Source organism: Carassius carassius, chromosome 31 (assembly GCF_963082965.1).
Source record: "Carassius carassius chromosome 31, fCarCar2.1, whole genome shotgun sequence".
NCBI classification, from domain to species: domain Eukaryota; kingdom Metazoa; phylum Chordata; class Actinopteri; order Cypriniformes; family Cyprinidae; genus Carassius; species Carassius carassius.
This window is the reverse complement of record NC_081785.1, coordinates 25,546,661-25,570,581: the sequence shown is the minus strand read 5'-3', so window position 1 is coordinate 25,570,581 and position 23,921 is coordinate 25,546,661. Positions and strand designations below refer to the sequence as shown.

Genomic DNA, 23,921 nt, shown 5'->3' with positions numbered 1-23,921 from the left:
TCAAGAAAAGCTGTACCATGTTTTTTATTTTTAAGTAATATTCTTACTGTTCCTCTCAGACCTGTGGTGCCAAAGTCCATCAATAGCTCAATATTTCATCAGCTGGCCGAGCACCTTCAGCAGCAAAACAGAAACAGCTAATGGAACACCAGCATCATCAACAGAAGGTAAATAGAACTATGATTTATTTTTGTGTTGGAACACTCATGTCTTTCTCGTACCTTGATATTTATTAATGCACCTTATTTTTGACAGTCTATGACCATGGAGGGCCAGGATGCCATCTTTGGTCCTGAAAATTCTCCCCCTCCTGGCCAGAGCAGCGCTCCACCACAGCTCCCTGGACAAGAAGCAAAAATAGATGACTCCATTGATAACCAGCAACAGGTATCATATGTAGCAGTGAAGCATATGTAGAAGTCATGTTTTGACAATAGTTTTAAGGTGATGTGTCACTAGCTGACTTGTAGAAATCGGCACCTTCTGTTGGATGTCTGGAATGCTCAATAGCTGCTTTTCCACTGTCGGGCCAGTGCGAGCCAGGGCTAACAAAAAGTCAGGCAGAGCCTAAAGCCTTGAACCTCAAGCTTAATTTCCATTGTTGGACTAGGGCTACTCTAAAACCTGCCCTTAACACGCAATGATTTACAATCATTTGCAGCTGCTCCATTTATTTGTGATGACAGGAATGCACAAAACAACTCCATTATGGCTTTTAAGTCCAAATGCGTATACATATAACACTATAGACAGGGTTTTCACAGGTCTTTAAAAAGTCTTAAATTTAGTTGCATCAAATATAAGGCCATAAAAGTCTTAAATGGGACAAGAAAGTCTTAATTATGATTTCAAGAGGTCCTAAATTTTGGGACAAGAAAGACAATAATTGCAATATGGCTGAATGTGACGATCAAATTTCAAAAGGCTATGGATTTATAAAATAAACATGATCGCTGCTTTGATTACAACCGTTACCGGGGAAACCGCTGTATTTCTGCTGCTTCAAAAGCACCTCATGCTGGTAGAGCTGCTGTTTTTGATCAGACCAATGTGAAAATCTACCCGTCTGTACACTGCAAACACAGAGTGTTGAAAATTGTAAACTGGTGGATCAACAAGAAGATAATGCATTATAAAAATGTAAACAATTAAGACAGTTAAATATAGTTCATTAATAGTTGAATGATAATAGTTATTTACATTAATAATTGATACAGGGTTTCCACAGGGTCTTAAAAAGTCTTAAATTTAGTTTAAATTTGAGGCCTTAAAAATTCTTAGTTTTAATTATAAATTCAGGAGGTCTTATATTTGGGGATGGAAAGACCAGAATTGCAATATGGCTTAATGTGACGATTTAACTTCAAAAGGCAATGATTTCATTAAATAAACATGAGCATTGTGCATTTCAGAGTCGGGTGCTGCGCTGAATCCGTGTATCATTCGTTGTTTTCATATTCAATTAAGAAATCAAATTCGGAAAATCGAAAAAGGACTTGTTATTTCCTTATTCATTTACAAATACAATATTTATTCGTATTTGGGAAATACGAAAAACGCCTCCACCACGAATCTGATTTTGATATTTAGTTATCCAATTTGGCCTGACCCGGCAGTTTGTCTTCACACTTATGGTTCCACCATAACAGTAGCAGATACGGTAGTCTACCTTACAATGGCCGCTCTAGACCAATACATTAATTTGGTTAAAGGCTTATTCGAAAGTGGCAAGACTCATGCAGAGATTTCCACCCATCTGCAACAAATGGGTGCCCAGCGATGCTCTGAAATGAGTGTTAGACGAATCTGTTGTAAACACAACCTTCGTCGAAAAAGACATGTATCGGACACAGAACTGGAAGCAGCTATGATTGGATCTATTTATGAGGTAAATACGTTTTTCATCTTTTTCTTTATCTTATTATTATTAATTATTATTATTATTATTATTATTTATATTCGTACTGTTCGACCAGTGTTTTTGGGACAAGACATTCACAGCTAAGTTGGTCCTTCATGAAACAGGCAGCTTTATATTCGAAACAATTAACTGTAGATGTTTTTTTCTTTTAATTGTATTTACTTTTAGCAATTATTTTGTAATAAACGCTTAAAGTGAGCTATTAAAACATGATATGTTGAATTATGTTTTATATTTAAGGTAAGTACAGGGACTAGTTTTTGTGTTAATTTTTATTTCCTGTCGCTTTTTATTGTAGCCTATTGTAGCTTAATAACCATTTTATTTAAGGTTTCATGTATTTACTGTAGGCCGGTTTCGATTACGATTTCAAGCAATAGGCTATCGATAATGCCAAAAATGTTATGTACAGTCAAATGTCCCGTTGTTTTTTACTTTTTAAATATCTTGCTTCTAAGTCTTTGGTTGTCATGGATACAATAATCTTATCACTCAAACATTATTTCATGGTTATACTTTCTTAACAGACGGGGTCATCATATGGCCGCAAGTTCATGACTGGCTTTCTATCTTCACTGGGAGTGCGTGCAGGAGAAAGTCGAGTCAGAAAATTGCTGAGAGAAATTCATCAGCCATACCACGAATTGTGACGGCAGGTAGGTTTTGCTACACTTGTGCTCTGTATTAAACAATAATAATAAGCATGATAAAGTGGCATCACAATCACCCTCTATTACTAGACAGAAAAAAATCTTGATTACTTGTTCCACAAATCATGGTCATGAGATCCAAGTATATATATGCATCAAGTTTTGTTTCCTTTCGTTACTTCCTTCACCATTAAAACTGTGGCATAAGTCCTAAAACATTTTGTTATCGGAAGCATTCCAAAAACATTTAAATGTTAACCCTGCAAGAAAAGAATGTTAGTGAAATATGATAACTTCAAATTTCCTTCGTGGTATTTGCGGTGGAACTTAATTAAATATAACCAGCATTTATAAGAATTATCTTGTAGCAAAAAACATTCTGTAAATACATGAGCTATGGGTTTAAGATGTAAGCCTGCAATAATCAAATGTTTCCCCCTTGTTTAGGGTGCACGTAATCTTAACCCAGTCCCATATAATGCCGAATATATGGGCCACATACTACACCTTGATAAAAATGAGAAGCTTGTGATGTTTGGTGTAACGCACGTTTTGGCAGTTGATGGCTACAGCAGCAAAATTATTTCCAATGCTACAATGCCAGTCAAGTCAAGTCAAGTCACCTTTATTTATATAGCGCTTTAAACAAAATACATTGCGTCAAAGCAACTGAACAACATTCATTAAGAAAACAGTGTGTCAATAATGCAAAATAATGGGAGGGCCTTGGGAGAAACCAGGCTCAGTTGGGGGGCAAGTTCTCCTCTGACCAGACGAAACCAGTAGTTCAATTCCAGGCTGCAGCAAAGTCAGATTGTGCAGAAGAATCATCTGTTTCCTGTGGTCTTGTCCTGATGGTCATCTGAGACAAGGTCTTTACAGGGGATCTGTATCTGTGGCTCTAGTTGTCCTGGTCTCCGCTGTCTTTCAGGGATGTAGAGGGCCTTTCTAGGTGCTGATCCACCATCTGGTCTGGATACGTACTGGATCCGGGTGACTGCAGTGACCCTCTGATCTGGATACAGACTGGATCTGGTGGCTACGGTGACCTCGGAATAAGAGAGAAACAGACAAATATTAGCGTAGATGCCATTCTTCTAATGATGTAGCAAGTACATGGGGTGTTATGGGAAGTGTTTCCGGTTCTGGTTTACCTAATTAATGCAGCCTAAAAATCCTTTAACGGATTTGGATATTAAAAGCATATTAGTATGTTATGTGTACGCCAGGTTAAAGAGATGGGTCTTTAATCTAGATTTAAACTGCAAGAGTGTGTCTGCCTCCCGAACAATGTTAGGTAGGTTATTCCAGAGTTTAATAGGCCAAATAGGAAAAGGATCTGCCGCCCGCAGTTGATTTTGATATTCTAGGTATTATCAAATTGCCTGAGTTTTGAGAAAGCAGCGGACGTAGAGGATTATAATGTAAAAGGAGCTCATTCAGATACTGAGGTGCTAAACCATTCAGGGCTTTATAAGTAATAAGCAATATTTTAAAATCTATACAATGTTTGATAGGGAGCCAGTGCAGTGTTGACAGACCGGGCTAATATGGTCATACTTCCTGGTTCTAGTAAGAACTCTTGCTGCTGCATTTTGGATTAGCTGTAGTTTGTTTACTAAGCATGCAGAACAACCACCCAATAAAGCATTATAATAATCTAACCTTGAGGTCATAAATGCATGGATTAACATTTCTGCATTTGACATTGAGAGCAAAGGCCGTAATTAAGATATATTTTTGAGATGGAAAAATGCAGTTTTACAAATGCTAGAAACATGGCTTTCTAAGGAAAGATTGCGATCAAATAGCACACCTAGGTTCCTAACTGATGACGAAGAATTGACAGAGCAACCATCAAGTCTTAGACAGTGTTCTTGGTTATTACAAGCGGAGTTTTTAGGTCCTGTAATTAACACCTCTGTTTTTTCAGAATTTAGCAGTAAGAAATTACTCGTCATCCAGTTTTTTTATATCGACTATGCATTCCATTAGTTTTGCAAATTGGTGTGTTTCACCGGGCCGCGAAGAAATATAGAGCTGAGTATCATCAGCATAACAGTGAAAGCTAACACCATGTTTCCTCATGATATCTCCCAAGGGTAACATATAAAGCGTGAAGAGTAGCGGCCCTAGTACTGAGCCATGAGGTACTCCAAACTGCACTTGTGATTGATATGATACATCTTGATTCACTGCTACGAACTGATGGCGGTCATATAAGTACGATTTAAACCATGCTAATGCACTTCCACTGATGCCAACAAAGTGTCAAGTCTATGCAAAAGAATGTTGTGGTCAATTGTGTCAAACGCAGCACTAAGATCCAATAAAACTAATAGAGAGATACACCCACGATCAGATGATAAGAGCAGATCATTTGTAACTCTAAGGAGAGCAGTCTCAGTACTATGATACGGTCTAAATCCTGACTGGAAATCCTCACATATACCATTTTTCTCTAAGAAGGAATATAATTGTGAGGATACCTCCTTTTCTAGTATCTTGGACAGAAAAAGGAGATTCGAGATTGGTCTATAATTAACTAGTTCTATGGGGTCAAGTTGTGGTTTTTTGATGAGAGGCTTAATAACAGCCAGTTTGAAGGTTTTGGGGACATATCCTAATGACAATGAGGAATTAATAATAGTCAGAAGAGGATCTATGACTTCTGGAAGCACCTCTTTTAGGAGCTTAGATGGTATAGGGTCTAACATACATGTTGTTGGTTTAGATGATTTAACAAGTTTATACAATTCTTCCTCTCCTATTGTAGAGAATGAGTGGAACTGTTCCTAAGGGGGTCTATAGTGCACTGTCTGATGCGATACTGTAGCTGACGGCTGAATGGTTGCAATTTTATCTCTAATAGTATCAATTTTAGAAGTAAAGTAGTTCAAAAAACAACCTCGTAATTTATGAAGAAGTTTACAGGTGAGCATGTTCAGAGGAAGTAACAAGCAGTGAATGGTAAAATTTCAATATGGGGACCGATTCTCAATTTTAACTAGTTGCTTATTAGTTTGCATATTGGCTGTTTATTAGTACTTATAAAGCACATATTAATGCCTTATTCTGCATGATCATATTCTACATCCCTTAATCCTACCCCATACCTAAACTTAACAACTACCTTACTAACTATTAATAAACAGTAAATTATGAGTCAAAAGTCATAGTTAATAGTGACTATGTGTTTGCCATACTGAAATGTTACCCAGTGAATATGCATTGCTGTCAACATAAAAAAAAATGCTAAAAATTGTCTTTGCATTTCTCAGAATTGTCATGTGCACATACAACAAATTTACATCTTTTTATTTCAGATCTGCTTTAGTTAACTATGGCATGTGGGACCAGCGCAGCAGGAGTTGGGATCGTCGCTAACTTGGATGTCTACCTTTGGAACGGACCCCTTTTCTTCTGAGGAGGACCGATGTCATGTAGAGCAGGACTTTGTAGAAAAGTTTCCAGACATCTCTCTGCTTTTCAATCAAGCAGTGAACGGTGAATATAGCCTTTTTCAGGATGCATTGCTTTACCTCATAAATGTAACCCAAAGATATGTATGGAAAGTGACATCAATTCTCTATTTTTTTTTTAAGCAGTGAAGTCTTAATTAGGCAGTATTAATTAAGCATGTAGTAGACTTCTACTGTGAAGTCTATAAAATCAGCCTTGGTATACAAATAATGGATTAAATTTATGTATGCATGTATTTAGCTGCCACCATGCCCAAATCCCAGTTGAATAAACAGACAAGTCTATTTTTTGCCAAGAACTCTGTTGTATTTAAAATTTCTTGTTCAAACTATTTAATACAAAGACATAAATATATTAAACATTTTGCTTCAGTTTGTATTTTGCAACAAAAAAAACTGTTGTGTAAAATTGTATTGGATAATACAATACACAGATTGGATGCAAAACAAAAGGAAATAACCAAATGGAATGATGCACATCTAACTGTGCACTAGAACTGCATATCTTGAGATGAAGGACAAAAGAAACAACAGTAAAACGCAATTGTGCAACGTTTGATAATACTAGTACATAGTATTAATCCAAGAGTATGTTTCTGAGTGCAGCCAATGCATCAGATAGGCCCATGAGTCTTTGTATGTTGTTGCCAGAATCACCAGCACGGCATTTTGGGCAGGGGGGAGAATTTGTTTGCCATTCCTCAATGCAAATCCTGCAGCCAATAAGGCTTTGGCAGCATGATGAAACCATGGGCTCTCGTTCATTGGACCTGGAAATTTGATTCAGATAACAGTTTTAAATACTACAGTTACAGTATTTGAGAACTATTTGATACATTTGTGGAACACTGTTGTCTTTGTGGAAAGTGGTAAATCAGTTGTTTTCATAAAGTTTAAATTAGCACAAACAAATTATATATTTTTTTCTTATTACATAAAATGGTAGTTTAAGTCACTGCTTGATGATTTTACACAATTTAATAATATTTTAAAATATTATTTTGAAGAATAAAATATAAAATTATACAAACCTTTGCAGATTATACACGCAAAAGCATCTCTGACAGCTGTGGCTTCTGCATCTGTAAGGGATACTGTTGTCCTCCGATTGGAATTGGTAAATTCCATTAGCTCTTTCATCATTGTGGACACTGCTTGCAGTCCCTGGGCTGCTGCCACAACCTCTTCAATAGTGTCCACAACCTCTTGGAGGCCAGTAGCTTCTCTTCGACTGGAAAACATTTAAATAATACAAGGCAAAACGTATTACATTTGTTTTCAACAGATAGTGTATAAAACAGTGAAAGTAAGCAGATACAATTTTAACTATGCTTTGATCATTATAAACCTATTAAAGTCTCAAGGGCTTCATGCAGTCTAACTGTAATCCTATGTATTAACCTGTGACTTTAAATAACATGTTTAGTGGCCCCAACTGATGTCACAGTGTCTGGGTTGTTTTCCCTGGGTTTCCACTAGGTGTCCTCCGGTTCCCACGGTGTGTATCATATTATCACTTCCTGTCTCCTTATTTGGTCACCTTCCTCCTTGTTTAGTTAATTGATTGTTCCCCACCTGTCTCCAGTTTCCCCATTATCCTTTTGTGTATTTATACCCGGTCTGTCTGAGTCTGTGTTACGGAGTCCTTGTTTAATGTTGATGTTAATTCATGTCCGTCATCTTGCCTTGCCTTGCCTTGCCTTGCCTTGTCTTCTTGTTTAGTTTATGTTTGGATTGCTCTTCTGGTTTTCGACTCATGCCTGGACTGTTTATTCTCTGTGGATTAACCCCTAATAAATGACTTACCTGCACTTGGTTCTATCTTCTGGTTTCCTGTATCACCGATCGTGACAGAAGGACTCCGTCATTCTAGGAACCAGCGGTATGTCGTTTTTCCATTCCCCAGCCAAGATGGCGGAGCGACGAGCCAAGTATCTTCGGTTGATCGCCCTCCGCCAAGAGGGCAATGAAGTGGGGACCCTGGCTCAGGTGTTCTGGTCCCTGGCCGAGGGCATGGGTTACAACGATGCGGCCCTAAAGGACTATTTTAATGGCGGGCTGGATGATCCAGTGTCTCAGGAGGAGATGGCGCAGTTAGAGACACTGGAATTCTGGGAATTTGTGCGCTACCTGCAGCATCGGCTTTGGTGGGATGCCCCAGCCACTTCTGTCTCTTCCGGCGGGGTGGTCGTCAGCCCAGCACCACTGCCCAGGATGGCAACCAGCCAAGCGCCACAACCCAAGATGGCCGCCAGTCCAGCACCACTGCCCCAACTGGCTACCAGCCCAGCGCCACAGCACAAGATGGCCGCTAACCCAGCGCCAATGCCCAAATTGGCCAATGTTCCAGCGCCACAGCCCAAGATGGCCGTCAGCCTAGCGCCACAGCACAAGATGGCCGCAAACCCAGCGCCAATGCCCAAATTGGCCACCGGTCCAGCGCCACAGCACAAGATGGCCGTCTGTCCAGCGCCACAGCACAAGACGGCCGTCTGTCCAGCGCCACAGCACAAGATGGCCGCTAACCCAGCGCCAATGCCCAAATTGGCCACCGGTCCAGCGCCACAGCACAAGATGGCCGTCTGTCCAGCGCCACAGCACAAGATGGCCGTCTGTCCAGTGCCACAGCACAAGATGGCCGCTAACCCAGCGCCAATGCCCAAATTGGCCAACGTTCCAGCGCCACAGCCCAAGATGGCCGCCAGCCCAGCGCCAATGCCCAAATTGGCCACCGGTCCAGCGCCACAGTACAAGATGGCCGCCAGCCCAGCGCCAATGCCCAAATTGGCCACCGGTTCAGCGCCACAGCCCAAGATGGCCGTCAGCCTAGCGCCACAGCACAAGATGGCTGTTAACCCAGCGCCAATGCCCAAATTGGCCACCGGTCCAGCGCCACAGTACAAGATGGCCACCAGTCCAGCGCCACAACCCCAGATGGCCGCCAGCCCAGCACCACAGTACGAGATGGCCACCTGTCCAGAGTCATGGCCCAAGATGGCTGCTTGCCCAGCGCCGCTGCACAGGATGAGAGTCACAGCTGACCCTCCGGAGTCGAGTCAGGTTCCAGTTGACCCTCCAGAGTCGAGTCAGGTTCCAGTTGACCCTCCAGAGTCGAGTCAGGTGCCGGTGAACTCCCCAGAGTCGAGTCAGGTTCCGGTGAACTCCCCAGAGTCGAGTCAGGTTCCGGTGAACTCCCCAGAGTCGAGTCAGGTTCCGGTGAACTCCCCAGAGTCGAGTCAGGTTCCGGTGATCCTTCCAGAGTCGAGTCAGGTTCCGGTGATCCTTCCAGAGTCGAGTCAGGTTCCGGTGAACTCCCCAGAGTCGAGTCAGGTTCCGGTGAACTCCCCAGAGTCGAGTCAGGTTCCGGTGATCCTTCCAGAGTCGAGTCAGGTTCCGGTGATCCTTCCAGAGTCGAGTCAGGTTCCGGTGAACTCCCCAGAGTCGAGTCAGGTTCAGGTGATCCTTCCAGAGTCAGGGCTGGTCACCGCCGATCCTCCAGAGTCAGGGCTGGTCACCGCGGATCCTCCAGAGTCAGGGCTGGTCACCGGTGATCTTCAAGGACTGAGTCAAGTCACCGGTGATCTTCAGGGACTGAGTCAAGTCACCGGTGATCTTCAGGGACTGAGTCAAGTCACCGGTGATCTTCATGGACTGAGTCAAGTCACCGGTGATCTTCATGGACTGAGTCAAGTCACCGGTGATCTTCATGGACTGAGTCAAGTCACCGGTGATCTTCATGGACTGAGTCAAGTCACCTCTGATCTTCATGAACAAAGGCAAGTCACCATTGATCTTCATGATCAAAGACAAGTCACCAATGATCTTCATGAGCAAATACAAGTCACCAATGATCTTCATGTACAAATACAAGTCACCAATGATCTTCATGAGCAGTGTCAGGCCAGCACCAATCTTCTGGAGTCCAGTAATGACACCAGGGGATTACCAGAGATTCGTCGTCCCGTTGGTCCAGCCGCACGAAGGTCTGCTCCACCTTGGGGGGCTCTGGTCCTGACTGCATGGCTGTGGTGCTCTTCTGCTCCGCCCTGGGGGCCTTCCACCCTGACCACACGGTTGTGGGGGTCTTCCGCTCCGCCCTGAACACACTGGGGTGGTGGCCTTCTGCTCCGCCCTGGGGGGCTTCATTCCTGACCTCACGGTTGTGGTGGTCTTCTGCTCCGCCCTGGGGGGCTTCCGTCCTGACCACAGGGGTGTGGTGGACTTCTGCTCCGCCCTGGGGGCCTTCCGCTCTGACCACAAGGATATGGTGGTCTTCTGCTCCGCCCTGGGGGACTCTGGCCTCGACCACAAGGACGTGGTGGTCTTCTGCTCCGCCCTGGGGGGCTTCATGTTGTTTTTTGCTTTTTGTTTTTGTGTTAATTTCTGTCCCTGTTCCTTTCTGTTAGTCTGGTCCTCCGTCCCTCCCCCTGAACCTCCTCCGGTCCTCCTCCCTCCTGGTCTTCCTGTTTTGTGTTTACATTATGGTGCCTGTTCCCCATGTTTTTCTTTGCTGACCCTCCGTCCCTCCCCCTGAGCCTCCACCTGTCCGCCTCCCTCCTGGTCTCTGTTCTGTGTCTGTCTTGGAGCGTCTGGGAGCCGCTCCGTAGAGGGGGGGTAATGTCACAGTGTCTGGGTTGTGTTCCCTGGGTTTCCACTAGGTGTCCTCCGGTTCCCACGGTGTGTTTCATATTATCACTTCCTGTCTCCTTATTTGGTCACCTTCCTCCTTGTTTAGTTAATTGATTGTTCCCCACCTGTCTCCAGTTTCCCCATTATCCTTTTGTGTATTTATACCCAGTCTGTCTGAGTCTGTGTTACGGAGTCCTTGTTTAATGTTGATGTTAATTCATGTCCGTCATCTTGCCTTGCCTTGCCTTGTCTTGTCTTCTTGTTTAGTTTATGTTTGGATTGCTCTTCTGGTTTTCGACTCATGCCTGGACTGTTTATTCTCTGTGGATTAACCCCTAATAAATGACTTACCCGCACTTGGTTCTATCTTCTGGTTTCCTGTATCACCGATCGTGACAACTGAGGCCAAGTGATGCTGTGCATCTGCACTAGGACCTGAATTCTCAAATATACTTTTAAGAAAATACTGAATATCTAGCAAATTTAGTTGACAATCCATACAAATGTGATTGAAATTGTAATGAATTTAATTAATAATGAAATGCAGCAGTTTCTGTACCTCAGTCTCCTCCTTTTACTTTCTCGTAGCTGCAGAAATTCTTCCTGTGGCAAAGCAAATACTTTCCGTGCATTCTGCTTCCAGTATTCTGATCCTGTATAGTAAATAATTTATAAAACAAAAGATATGGAATAATTTCTAACATGATTATGAAGCATTTAAAACAAAGTATGCTGTATTTATTGTAACTCAGAAAAACGCACCGTTAACGTTTTGCTGGTCTCCAACTTGCCATCATGAAGTTCAGCAATGAAAATATTCCTAAATAATTTAAAAACAAAAGCATTTTTGCACATTTGATATTAGAATCCTCTTCCTGTACATTATGGCCTGGTTTCACAGACAGGGCTTATAATAAGCCAGGATTAGGCATTTAAGTAGCTTTTATAAATGTTCCGTATAAAAAAAAAAAAACATTACTGCTGAGCATCTTTAGACAAAACAAAGGCACTGAAACATTTGAAGATATCTTAGTGCAAGTTGCTTTCAAAACATCTCAAACAAACATTTTAGTCTGGGACTAGACTTAAACCTTGTCTATCAAACCAGGTGTATATGTTTACATGCATGCAGCATTTCTATGTTTTTGGCAATTAACTTGTGTGACTGGATGGCAAAGTAACGAATGCACTGAAAGCATGCAAAGTCTTCAATTGTTTTATATACTATTATACTGTGATGTTTAAATTATGTACTAGGTGTAACATATTCAGTTGTTTCAAGTTTTTACAAAGAGGAATTGTTTAATTTGGTTACCTTTGGAAAGTTTTTGGCATAGTTGCTCTTGGAACTGCAGAAGAACCAGTTGCAGAACCCGCACTGACTGGCCGGTGGAAGGAAAAGCGAGTAGGGTTGGGCATTACAGGTGTATTAGGTGAACACTCCATGCTGATGCTCTCACCGTGCACCTCATAATGACCCCTTACTGTGATTACATCAGTGATGTACCTTTAAGATATTTATTTTCAACATAAGTTCAGGATATTCATCAGGCCACTTGAATTTATGGTGTAATTTAACAATGGTGTAATTTAACAGATGGCGTCCAAATGTTTTCAAAGACAGTGGGCCTCCCTTCTGACAGAACATCAAAATGGTGTATTCTGAACAAAAGTTTTGTAAAGAGCTTTTTTTTTTATATATATATATACATAGATAGGTATATTAGCCTGATGTCACTTTAAGACCTAGCACATGGATTCAATTCAATTATATATATTCGATTTTCTCACGAAATATTTGCCACATAAAGGCCAATTCACCTTACACCGACAGATTCCGACCACGGTCTACAATCACCAAATTACCTAAACCAATGCCAACAGAGCCAACACACTGATCCGACGAAACCAGGCGAAGTGTCTTGGTCGGTGCAGTGTGAATTGGCATTTGTAGTTGAATCTACAGTAACTTTACCTGAAAGATCCTGCCGATCTTGTCAGTTGTAAGGTCATTTTGTTTTAAAGTGATTCGCTTGTTCCCTCTAAAGAACACAAAACTTTCCATTGTGATCGATTGTCAGACAGTGATGGTCACGCGCGCTCTTTCATCAGTGTTGCCAGGTAAATGGTTTCCCACTTGAATGTTCCTCCTTCCCTCCCTGGATGTGGAACGGAATATTTACCACCCAAAAACGCTAATTTTACTACCCAGAAAGTTATTACATTTTTTTATTTATTTTTTTAGAAGGGGAACACCTCTGGAGTTCAGTTGGGATAATGATTGCCGTTTTGTGGCTAGATTGATCAGCAATTGGGAGGCTGTTGTTATGCAGACTCGGCAACCCTGTTTCACAGCTACATCCGGGTCAGGCCAATTTGGATAACTAAATATCAAAATCAGATTCGTGGTGGAGGCGTTTTCGTATTTCCCATTTTCAATTTGAGCATGTCATCGAAAATACAAAAAAAACAGTCATTATTTGTTTTTTAAATATTGTATTTGTAAACGAATAAGGAAATAACAAGTCCTTTTTCGATTTTCCGAATTTGATTTCTTAATTGAATATGAAAAGAACGAATGATACACGGATTGCGCTGCTTTGTTTGCAGTCATATTTCTGCCATTTCAAAAGTGCCTCCTGCTGGCAGAGAATGAATGTGCATTTTCAATAAGCCTGTTTTATTCAGGACCGCATTTCTATAACCCTATAGGCTAGGTTTTTTTTTTTTTTTTGTATGCATATATTAGCAGCTCATGCTATTCAATTTTATATATTATTATTTTTAAGGAATTATGTAGTTGTTTAATTGTATACACTTATTGTACTTACCTTAAATATACCTGTTGGTAACCCTCATCAAATAGTTAACCAAGTTTATTTCAATATAATTCACTCTCTCTCTCTCTATCTGTCTATCTATCTATCTATCTATCTATCTATCTATCTATCTATCTATATATATATATAAATGATATATATAAGTTCACGCCAGCTCTTACATCAAAAATAAGATAGAAAGATTAAAAAAAATTATCGTTTCCATGGATCTAGTCTTTGCATCTGTTTGTTTAATGTTTGAATCAGGTCTCTTTTGTTGGAATAAAATTAGGGTTCTAGTAGAGATGCCATAGGGCTGGGCGATATGGAGCAAAAAATATATCTCAATATATTTTGCTATATCTCGATATAAATATATATCTCGATATCTTTACAGGAAAAATAACCCCCCAAAAACTACTGCAACTAAATATTACGTTTAGGGCCCTGTGAAACGTTTTATTTTTTTCTTCACCATATGTTTTATTGTTACCTAATTCTGTGTTTTAGCATGTGTAATTATTTAAATGCATAAAAACAACTTAATTAGTTAAAACAAATTCTTAAAATAGCCTTATGTGAAATGTTTTTTCCCTTCATAAATTCTGTGTATTTATATTTTTCTGGTTATCAAATGAAGGCATAAAACATTCATTTAATTTATCTTTTAATTATTTAAAATTAAGCAAACTTTATTTTTTGGTAAACAAAGGGGATTTACTATTAAAAATAAAACATGGAAGAAATGTTGTGTGATTATTCCTTAAAAAATTATGTTCGTTTCATTTTAATAGTAGTAGTAGTGGGCTATGTACATTCTGCTGAACAATAGTAATAGATTTCTGGCAAATACTTTTATTTTGACGGGTTTACCTTTACAGTTCTGTGTATGTGATACTACAGTCTATGATGTGATATATGACGCTAGTTTTACTCAAATCAACCGGTCAAATGCTCATGAAGTGACTCTCATTGAAGTTCTTGAGATGTTCTTCTTGTGTTTACGTCCTCATTTATTGAGAGGAAAGACGCTGAAATCACGCGCTTCCGTGTGTGTAATAGACGCGTTTTTTGCATCGCGGAAATCATAGGGCCCTACAGTAGACATCTGCCTGCTGTTCGTCCGACGATTTAAAACCGAAGTATCTCCATATAATGGAGCCAGTTGTCCTTTTGAGACTTTTTTTTAGGACTTGTTCTGAACACGCGAGGGGAGGGGGGGCGGTGGGAGAGCGAGCGGGGGCGAGCACAAGGAGGCGGTGGGAGAGCGAGCAGGGGCGTGCACAGCACAGAGAAGGCAATCAAGCAAAGTGGCGGAATCAGAATTAAATATGAACAATATATCGATACAGTGTTATTTCAAAATCCATATCGTGTTTATAAAATATCTCGATATATTTTAAATATCGAGATATTGCCCACCCCTAAGATGCGGTCCTGAAACTGTAGCCTCCAGTATTGCAGGAACACAGTATTGTTTTTTTTTTTCAGACCAGCGTGAAAATAGATCCATGTTTTTACCCTGCAAACACACACAGCTGTAAATGTGAACTGGTGGATTGATAAGAATAATAATAATGCTTTTTACAGTATAATATGTTATTATAGACATTGCCCTACCCCTTTCAAATCTCTTTAGAAAGAACTGGCATTTATATTTATTTTCTACGATGCATGTAATCTGAGGAGGTCTAAGCACTGTCTACTGTCTCACTGTACTGTTATCGTTTCAGCCAGAACAATAGAGGGAGCTCACAGACAGAAAACCAGAGTTATGTGTTACACAGAAAATATGACATGCAAAAGTCCGGTATCAACAAAGATGCAGAGAAGAGACCGAACAAATATGACACCAAATAAATACTTGATTATGTTTAGAGTGAAAAAAAAAAAGTGAAGTGACGTGACATTCAGCCAAGTATGGTGACCCATACTCAGAATTTGTGCTCTGCATTTAACCCATCCGAAATGCACACACACAGAGCAGTGAACACACACACACACACACTGTGAGCACACACCTGGAGCAGTGGGCAGCCATTTATGCTGCGGCGCCCGGGGAGCAGTTGGGGGTTCGATGCCTTGCTCAAGGGCACCTAAGTCGTGGTATTGAAGGTGGAGAGAGAACTGTACTAGGCTTGTTGCGATAGTCGGTGTTACCGGTGATACACGGTATTTAACCCACCTACCGGTCATAGCACTTGACCACCGGCACCGTCCCCATCGTGTTGAAGTTTTAGCCTATAGCAATAAAGCACTTAATTCAGTTAGTGACTACGTGCCTTCGTAATTTAGCGTAGCAGAACGAGCGCCGCAGTAAAGCAGCAGTTGTCCGATTTCATTTATCATTTGAGGAGAGTGAGGCGAGCTAACTGGCAAAGGATGGCGGAAGATCTGGTTTCAAAGCGAACTGTTGCAATTTAAAATGAAGGTTTTTCGTTTATTGTTTCTCATTTAGCCTATTTATAATTTTTTTGTACGGTGTATGCAGTTAATAGGCCTACCTCTTTTTTTTAACAGCTTAACGTGAGTTTAATTTTTATATTAGTTTTTTTTGCACTTAAGTGTCCAGTGATTATTCGGCTAGGCTACCTTATTTAACGAAGTTTTTGATGTTCGTTCGTTTCATAATCGATGGTTGTGCGGTGTTTTTTTTTTTTTTTTGCTGAAAAAGGCAGGCACTTTATTTAACGAATATTTATAATTATTTAACGAGTCTTGTTTGATACTTGCACGATGTGTGCAGTGGTTCGTTTTGTTAATAAATGCACTTTAAAGGTGTTTCATAAGTGCTTTTGTTTAGTTTTTGCATGGTGTGTTAAGTTATTCATTTTGCAATAAAGATGTGTGTAATACAAGCGAGTGTCTTATTGTTTTGTGTATTTTTATTAAGAATAAAATAAATTAACCCATGATTAATTCAAACAAATGCTACTGAATTGCCGCTAATTAAAGTGAAAGTAAATTGAGACGTGTGCACGTCTGCACGACCGCATTTTCGGCCACCCGATATCCCCGACACTCAACCCCGGTGACACCGGGATTACCGGTTTTTTTACACGTCGATTAACCGGTGGAAAAAATCCGTCACCGCAACATCCCTAAACTGTACATGCACTCCCCCCACCTACAATTCCTGCCGGCCCGGGACTCGAACTCACAACCTTTCGATTGGGAGTCCGACTCTCTAACCATTAGGCCACGATTTCCGTTTATATGATTTATCTTAAGTAATTCATGCGGTCTCTTGTATTTTCATAAGAATAATGTGTATTTAGTATGGCGATGGTTAGCATACTGTACATAGCCTAGTGTATAATGAGGTTCTGCCTCATATGGTGATCCGAATTTCCATCATGTCGCAATTGTACCTTATTAAAGGTTTTGCAATTTATAATTGTTTTGAATGTTTTAAATGTTGATGCTAGTTGTTAGCTTCATTTGAAACATTAGAAGGGAGCTGCAGTGCTGATCATCTCAGATAAACTCCGCCTCCTGCTAAAAGTAGGCTCCAGTTGTGGCAGTATTGATCGAAAATGACAGAGATGTGCGAAGTAGAAGTGCAGAAAAGCGGCGTCTATTTCCTGCACAACTTAAAGTACAACAGGTAAAGCTGTCATCTGTGTGGATATTAAAAACAACAATTCTTGTTTAGAATGGCGCTCTTTAATGTGGCAAGAGAGATTGCTTTAGTGGCTCAGTTCAAGCCGCATATGAACCCATCGTATCTTTCTCTTTACTACTATAGTATTATAGGACACAAAACAACTTGCTGAAATATCTCATGTAATCGTTTCGAACTGCGGAAATAGTGTTGTAAACAATGCCACATAACAATCTAGCCGATTTTTTTTCGAACCCAACCAGACCAGAACGTAAACGGCATTGACATGTGCACAGCCTGCAGTCAGTAAAGAAAAACCCTGGTGTCCTGCTGACTGATTTGGCCGTTTCTCCATTACTTTGATTTATTGAACATTTATTTAATTTATTATTACTCCATATTAGGTTTGTGCCGATAGACGATAGTATTGTGTATCGACGATAGTCAGAGATATCGGCGATAGCAGATGTCTCTGTCAATAGTCAAGACGATATTAGGCTCATTTTGCTATTAATTTAGTAAACTAAAATAATAATAATTATTTTAATTTTTATTAGGCAACCTATTTTAATTCGGCTATCAAACTGCCCAGCTATTTCACGTCAGCACTGCATTTCTCACACACACACACACACACACTTGTGCGCCTGCAAATGAGGATTAGAGCCTGTAGCCGGTGAAGAAGTCTCCATCTTCAAACAAAATAAGGTATTTCATTGCACTTTAACAAGTAATCTGAACGGCCTATGTATGTGCAATATTTTAAAGAGCCCTCACTAACTGAGTTTAATGCCACAGTTATGTTAGAATGCATCTCATTCTTGTTTTGTGGCGGTGCGTCGGTCTCGTCATGAGGCGCGCGGTCCAGAGCACTGTATGACTGATGCAGCAGTATATTTTTTCGATTATTGGTTTGCACTGTATGACTGATGCAGCAGTATATTTTTTCGATTATTTGTGATTCCGTAGGCACATCCCACAGTTTAAAACACCAAATAGTTATGTTATGACAAGAACAAAGAATCTCAGTGTATCGTCGATCTCACAGGCTGATGTGAGAATGACCATATTGCCCAACACTACTCCATATTATTGACTGCCTTATGGATACAAGTTATTTTTGAGTTTGACTTTTAATTGTCACCAGTGGATTGGAAAAATAAACATGATAGCTCTTAAAAAAATTTAATTGATAGCCTAATAAATCATGATTTTACTAGTGTTGTCTGCTATGCAATGCTATTTACCTAATCTTTGGTAAAGGTATTCTGTAGGGGTGCTCCGATTGATTGGCAACTGATCACAGTCGGCTGATAATCGATCTGGGATGAATGATTGCGATCTGTAAAAAGACCGAACTCTAGTACAGACAGTACAGACCAAAAGTTTGGACACACCTTCTCATTCAAAGAGTTTTCTTTATTTTCATGACTATGAAAATTGTAGATTCACACTGAAGGCATCAAAACTATGAATTAACACATGTGGAATTATATATGGAATTATATACATAACAAAAAAGTGTGAAACAACTGAAAATATGTCATATTCTAGGTTCTTCAAAGTAGCCACCTTTTGCTTTGATTACTGCTTTGCACACTCTTGGCATTCTCTTGATGAGCTTCAAGAGGTAGTTACCTGAAATGGTCTTCCAACAGTCTTGAAGGAGTTCCCCGAGAGATGCTTAGCACTTGTTGGACCTTTTGCCTTCTGTCTGCGGTCCAGCTCACCCCTAAACCATCTCGACTGGGTTCAGGTCCGGTGACTGTGGAGGCCAGGTCATCTGGCGCAGCACCCCATCACTCTCCTTCTTGGTCAAATAGCCCTTGATGCCTTCAGTGTGACTCTACAATTTTCATAGTCATAAAAATAAAGAAAACTCTTTGAATGAGAAAGTGTGTCCAAACTTTTGGTCTGTACTGTATACGCAAAAAAATAAATTTTGCAAACAAAAAAAAATGTATTTAGGTAAATAAATGTGCTTTTTGCAAACAAAAATAAAGAATTCCAAAACATAAATGAAACACCGTGAAAGCAATGATTTTGCAATACATATTTTCCATGGTCATATCTATTAATTTATCTGCAACGCTTCATTTTTCTGCACGTCTGGCACTGTTTTGACGTGGGGGTGGAGTCAAGGGACGGGGGGTGTACAACATGCCTCCCTGGAAGTGACGTCATCGGCCCGAGACGCAGCTCACTGATCCAGGTCCTGTCATGATGAGCAGAGACTTTCGAGTGGACCTTTTTTTTTATTCAATAGCATGTAAACGCAACTAATGTCATGTGAATGTTAATGTTAAAGTGTGTTAAAAATTTGTTTCTTATAGGAGCCAATGGCTTTTTTTTTTTTTTTTTTGGGTTAGTTTTTTCTGGAGCCCTTATTCATGTAACATGTAAGTGGAAGATTCACAAACCTCCATATTTACTGACTGACTATTGCTTTTGTCTTCGAGTTTAAAGAGATATTTCTCCCAAAAATGCATTATCCATAAAGCATTGCATGCACTGTATCAGTTGTTCTGCCAGGTCAGTTGACAGAACTGTTACTTGCACTTTGAAGAACATCATCTTCACAACTGTTATAGAAGTTAATTTTCCCTTTATATTTATTTATACACACGCACACACACACACACACATATATATATATGAAGGATAAAGTAGCTTGTCAGTTACCTCTTGTTTCTTTCTGCCTCTTTCAGTTTGCAGCACTACTCTGTGGGTTGGCCAAGTGGACAAGAAGGCCACCCAACAAGATCTTACTAATCTTTTTGAAGAGTTTGGCCAGATTGAATCTATCAATGTGAGTTGAGTTTCTGAGAACTTGCGTGCTCTTTAAATGAGTTTACTTTTTAATTAGATTAGTTATGCCATCTAGCCAAGAGGCATTTTTGGAGTCTCCAGATATTTTTGGCTGAAGTATAATTATGAATACCCTAAAACAGGAAGTATTTTAGGACCGCTCAGTAGCTCTGCAGGTGTTCTGTTTTTAATAGAGTTGTTGAACCTGGAAAGTAAAACTTTCACTGCATTATTCTGAATTGAATGTGTTTTTCCCTAGATGATTCCTCCCAGAGGCTGTGCTTACATCTGTATGGTTCATCGTCAGGATGCATACCGCGCCCTTCAGAAACTGAGCACAGGCTCCTATAAAATCGGTTCAAAGGTCATTAAAGTATGTGTGAAGAATATTCACTGACTTGAATATTACAATACTGAAAAAATTTTACTGAATTTAAAACAAATTTTTGGGAGGGGTATTTGTCTTACATGTTACATTGCTTGCAGATTGCTTGGGCCCTCAATAAAGGGGTGAAACAGGAGTATAAGCAGTTCTGGGATGTGGACCTTGGGGTGACTTATATCCCATGGGAGAAGGTCAAACTGGATGACATTGATGACCTTGCAGAGGGAGGCATAATTGACCAAGAGACTGTCAACAATGGTGAGAAGGTTTTTTTTTGTTTGTTTAGAAGCTAAATGTTTGATATGTTTTGTGTAACTTACATATTTGATCTTCTACACAGCACTTTTCCCCTTCTTGACATTGTTTTTTATGATGCAGAATGGGAATCAGAGAGAAATACTGAGACTGCCAAAGAGTCTCAGAATCAGGCTGTTAAAGCTGAAACCAGTACAGCAAGCAGCACACCAAGTAGCACACCAAGTGAGGCCTTTACCCAGCCTGTCACTATGATGCCCATACAGGTATGATGTCAACACTAATTCAGGCTTTAAAATACCATAAAAGAAGCAAAACGCGTTTAGGTTTCTTACCTTTGTATTGAATTACTAGATCACAGAGATGTGTTGTTTAGCCATTGAAGACCTATGATAGTAACTGAAGGTTGTTGATTCAAGCCCCACATGACGTGATACATAAGAAAGTACCATTGCATCCTTAAGCAAGGAACTTATTTTGACTTTGCTCCATAGCATGAGGGCAGCTGAATTAATATTGAATTACCGTTTACTTATTCATTTGTGTTTTTTTTTTTTTTGTTTAGATTCCAGTGGCACAGACAGTCCCTGCTGTTGGCCTTGTGCCTCCATCCTTCCCTGTCACCTTGGCAATGCCCCCATCATGCTTTGGTCCCCCACCACCATTTCTAAGGGCAGGGTTCAATGCCTCACAGCCTCCCCCAGGTGCATTGTTCTAACCTAAACATTTAAGCTTTTAACTGTATGATGGATAAAAATAAAATAAAATAAAAAACACAAACGTCCATCCTTAAATTTCTCTTTCACAGGTTTCATGGCCATGCCAGGAGTAGGACCATCAGCAGTTGGAACCAGTCTTGCTTCTGCTCAGACCTGTATGTTAACCGGCCTCTGAAATAAGTTATTTTTATTTTGCATAATGTTGCTTGTGAAAGCACTGTCCTTAAGTTCCAATTTTCAAGCTCCTAAATTGGCCCTTAAATCTCCTTTATAGCTCTAGTGCAGCCTTTGCTGCCAACCACTCAGGAGAACAGCAAAGATTCTCCGTTTGGAGTCATGATCCCTCCTGGGAGTTTTATTCCATCAGCAATGCCCGGGGCAGGAGTCTTTAACCCTGTGGGATCACAGCATCAGCAGAGCAGCACAGACAGAACGCCTCAGTCGGCTGAAACGATGGAGACAGCTTCTGAGATAACACTACAGGGTAAATGGGTTTATAAGTACATTTTACATCATCAATACAAGTCATATACAGCTAGCAAACCACATGTAGTTCTTTTTTCTTTTCTTTTTTTCTGTAAAACAAAATGAAAATTTTATGATTTTTGTAGTGATTCAGTGACTTGTTTATATGACTTGTGGTGCTATATTCTAAACCTGCCATTGATAGATATGTGTGCTAATCTAAATGTGGTTGCGGGTGATATTTTTGAGATTTGGTGGAGAGGAAGGTTTCCATTGAGCACATTTACATTCACAACAAAAAAAATGAAATATTTTGTGTTCATCTTTGTACTCTGGGTAAACTTTTTTATTTTTTATTTATTTTTCATTTCAGGAATGCAAAATGCAGTGCGCAGTGGAATGGGTCTGCTGGGTATGCACCCTTCTGCATCTCTAGCATCCTTTCTCTGGCCAGAGGATGGCAGGGCTGCTTCCCCTGGAACTGCGACCTAACCTGCTCCAGGGACACGGGGGCCGCTTCCCCCTGCTCATGCAGCCAGGCCTTGCACATCAGACCAACAACATCCTGGATGCTTCACTTCAAGCCCAAGCCCGTGTTCAGGTTCCATTCTCTCAAATGGAGCAGTTCAACCGTGCTGAAGGCACTTTTCCAAGGGCACCTAATCCCTCATCTGCTGGAGCTGACAGTCTGGCCAAGGGCGATAATGAGACACTGCCCAGGTCAGATGCCCAGCAAGAAGGAGATCAGGACTATCGCTTCCCACCGACTGAGAAGCAGAGCACAGGGTTGTTGAAGACCCCTCCTTTGGAGATGCGTACTGAAACTGTGCCTGCCAGACCACCTTTATTAGAACGACCTCCAAGAACAGTCATGCAAGCTGAAGGTCGAGAAGGTAGAAGAGAGAAAATGTCAGGAGGTTTCAGGGCAGAAAGTCACTGGGGACCCCCCAGGGGGGACTTTGATGAGCGAGACATGAGGGGGATGTCTGCTGGACCTCCAAAGAGTTTTCAGGAGAATCGTTCCAACCCTAACTTTCAGAATCGTTTTGAGGGCCGCAGCGGAAGTTTATCAGGACCTGCTTGGAATCGTAGAACTGGGCCTTCTTTTACCGCTAACATGCACCAGGACTATGATGATCGTCGCAGACCTTGGGAAAGGCAGAAGGACCGAGATGACAGGGACATGGACTTCCGGGATGAAATGAATGGCAATTGTCATAGCCAGGAGCGAAACAGAGAACGTGAAAGGGAGAGGGACAGGAATCAGGAACGTGAACGCGGAAGAGAGCAGAATTGCGAGAGAGACCGAGAACAGGAGCGTGAAAGGGACCGAGAGAGGGAGAACGAGAAGGACAAAGAGTGGGAACGGAAATTCTGGACTCACCTTTCATCTCAATCTCAACCACTGCTTCCCAGATCTCAACCGCTGCTCCCTCTGCCAACCCCCTTGGTTGCTCAACCTGAAGCACAAGAACATGTTCAAATTAACTCGCCATCTCTGTCGGTGCCCCAACACCAGCCTCATCCGGAACCACAACCAACAGAACCAGATGTTGAACCACGACCAGTAATAATGCCAGAGCTACAGTCACAGCTCAAGTCACTCAGCTCTGCTGAAGAGATGGCAAGTAGTCAAGAGCAGGGGGAAACCTCATGTATCAATGGAATGGAGACAGGTTCAATACCTCAATTAAACATTTTGGAACTTGCGTCCCAGACTGCTACAGAGCCCTCTCGTAGGCCCTCTCCATCCCTTCCCTCCACACCCACCTGCTTCCAGAATGAGCCCTTGAAGGGAAAGAAGACCCCAGAAATGTCTGTTTCCTCATCTGTGGATGCAGACACTGAACAGACTGGGCCAAAGGTGAACGCTGAGACTGAACCTGAGCTAGAGAAAACAGAAACTGAGGAAACATAATCATCACTCAGTAGGTAAAAGATCATTTTGTATAGTCATCTCTGTAATCGTTTTGACAGCTCTCACAGGACCCACTCAGTTCGCTAGAACATAGCAGACATCTTAACGAATGATTCTTACCTCTCAAGCTTCAAATGTATATGCATTCTAGGTGGCTCACACTAAAGGATCTAAATCATAGGTGGGATTTAATATTTAATATTTTATTCCCTGTTTTAGTTTTTAAAACAGTCCCATTGTTTTAACTAGGTGTTGTTGTTTTTTTC

The 23,921-nt window shown here is 40.9% G+C and overlaps 1 protein-coding gene across 1 annotated transcript in view; it reads left to right on the top strand.

Annotated features, from left to right (window-relative positions):
• The window catches only part of LOC132111952 (SR-related and CTD-associated factor 8-like), an 88,560-nt gene extending 64,905 nt beyond the window's left edge, over nucleotides 1-23,655 (top strand). The window contains 12 exon segments of the mRNA XM_059519554.1: nucleotides 60-127; nucleotides 130-167; nucleotides 256-387; nucleotides 19,813-19,914; nucleotides 20,173-20,286; nucleotides 20,400-20,556; nucleotides 20,677-20,819; nucleotides 21,119-21,257; nucleotides 21,362-21,427; nucleotides 21,547-21,756; nucleotides 22,111-22,171; nucleotides 22,173-23,655. Of these exon segments, the coding sequence (XP_059375537.1) occupies nucleotides 60-127; nucleotides 130-167; nucleotides 256-387; nucleotides 19,813-19,914; nucleotides 20,173-20,286; nucleotides 20,400-20,556; nucleotides 20,677-20,819; nucleotides 21,119-21,257; nucleotides 21,362-21,427; nucleotides 21,547-21,756; nucleotides 22,111-22,171; nucleotides 22,173-23,655 (2,713 nt within the window).
• The last annotated feature ends 266 nt before the right edge of the window (nucleotides 23,656-23,921 follow it).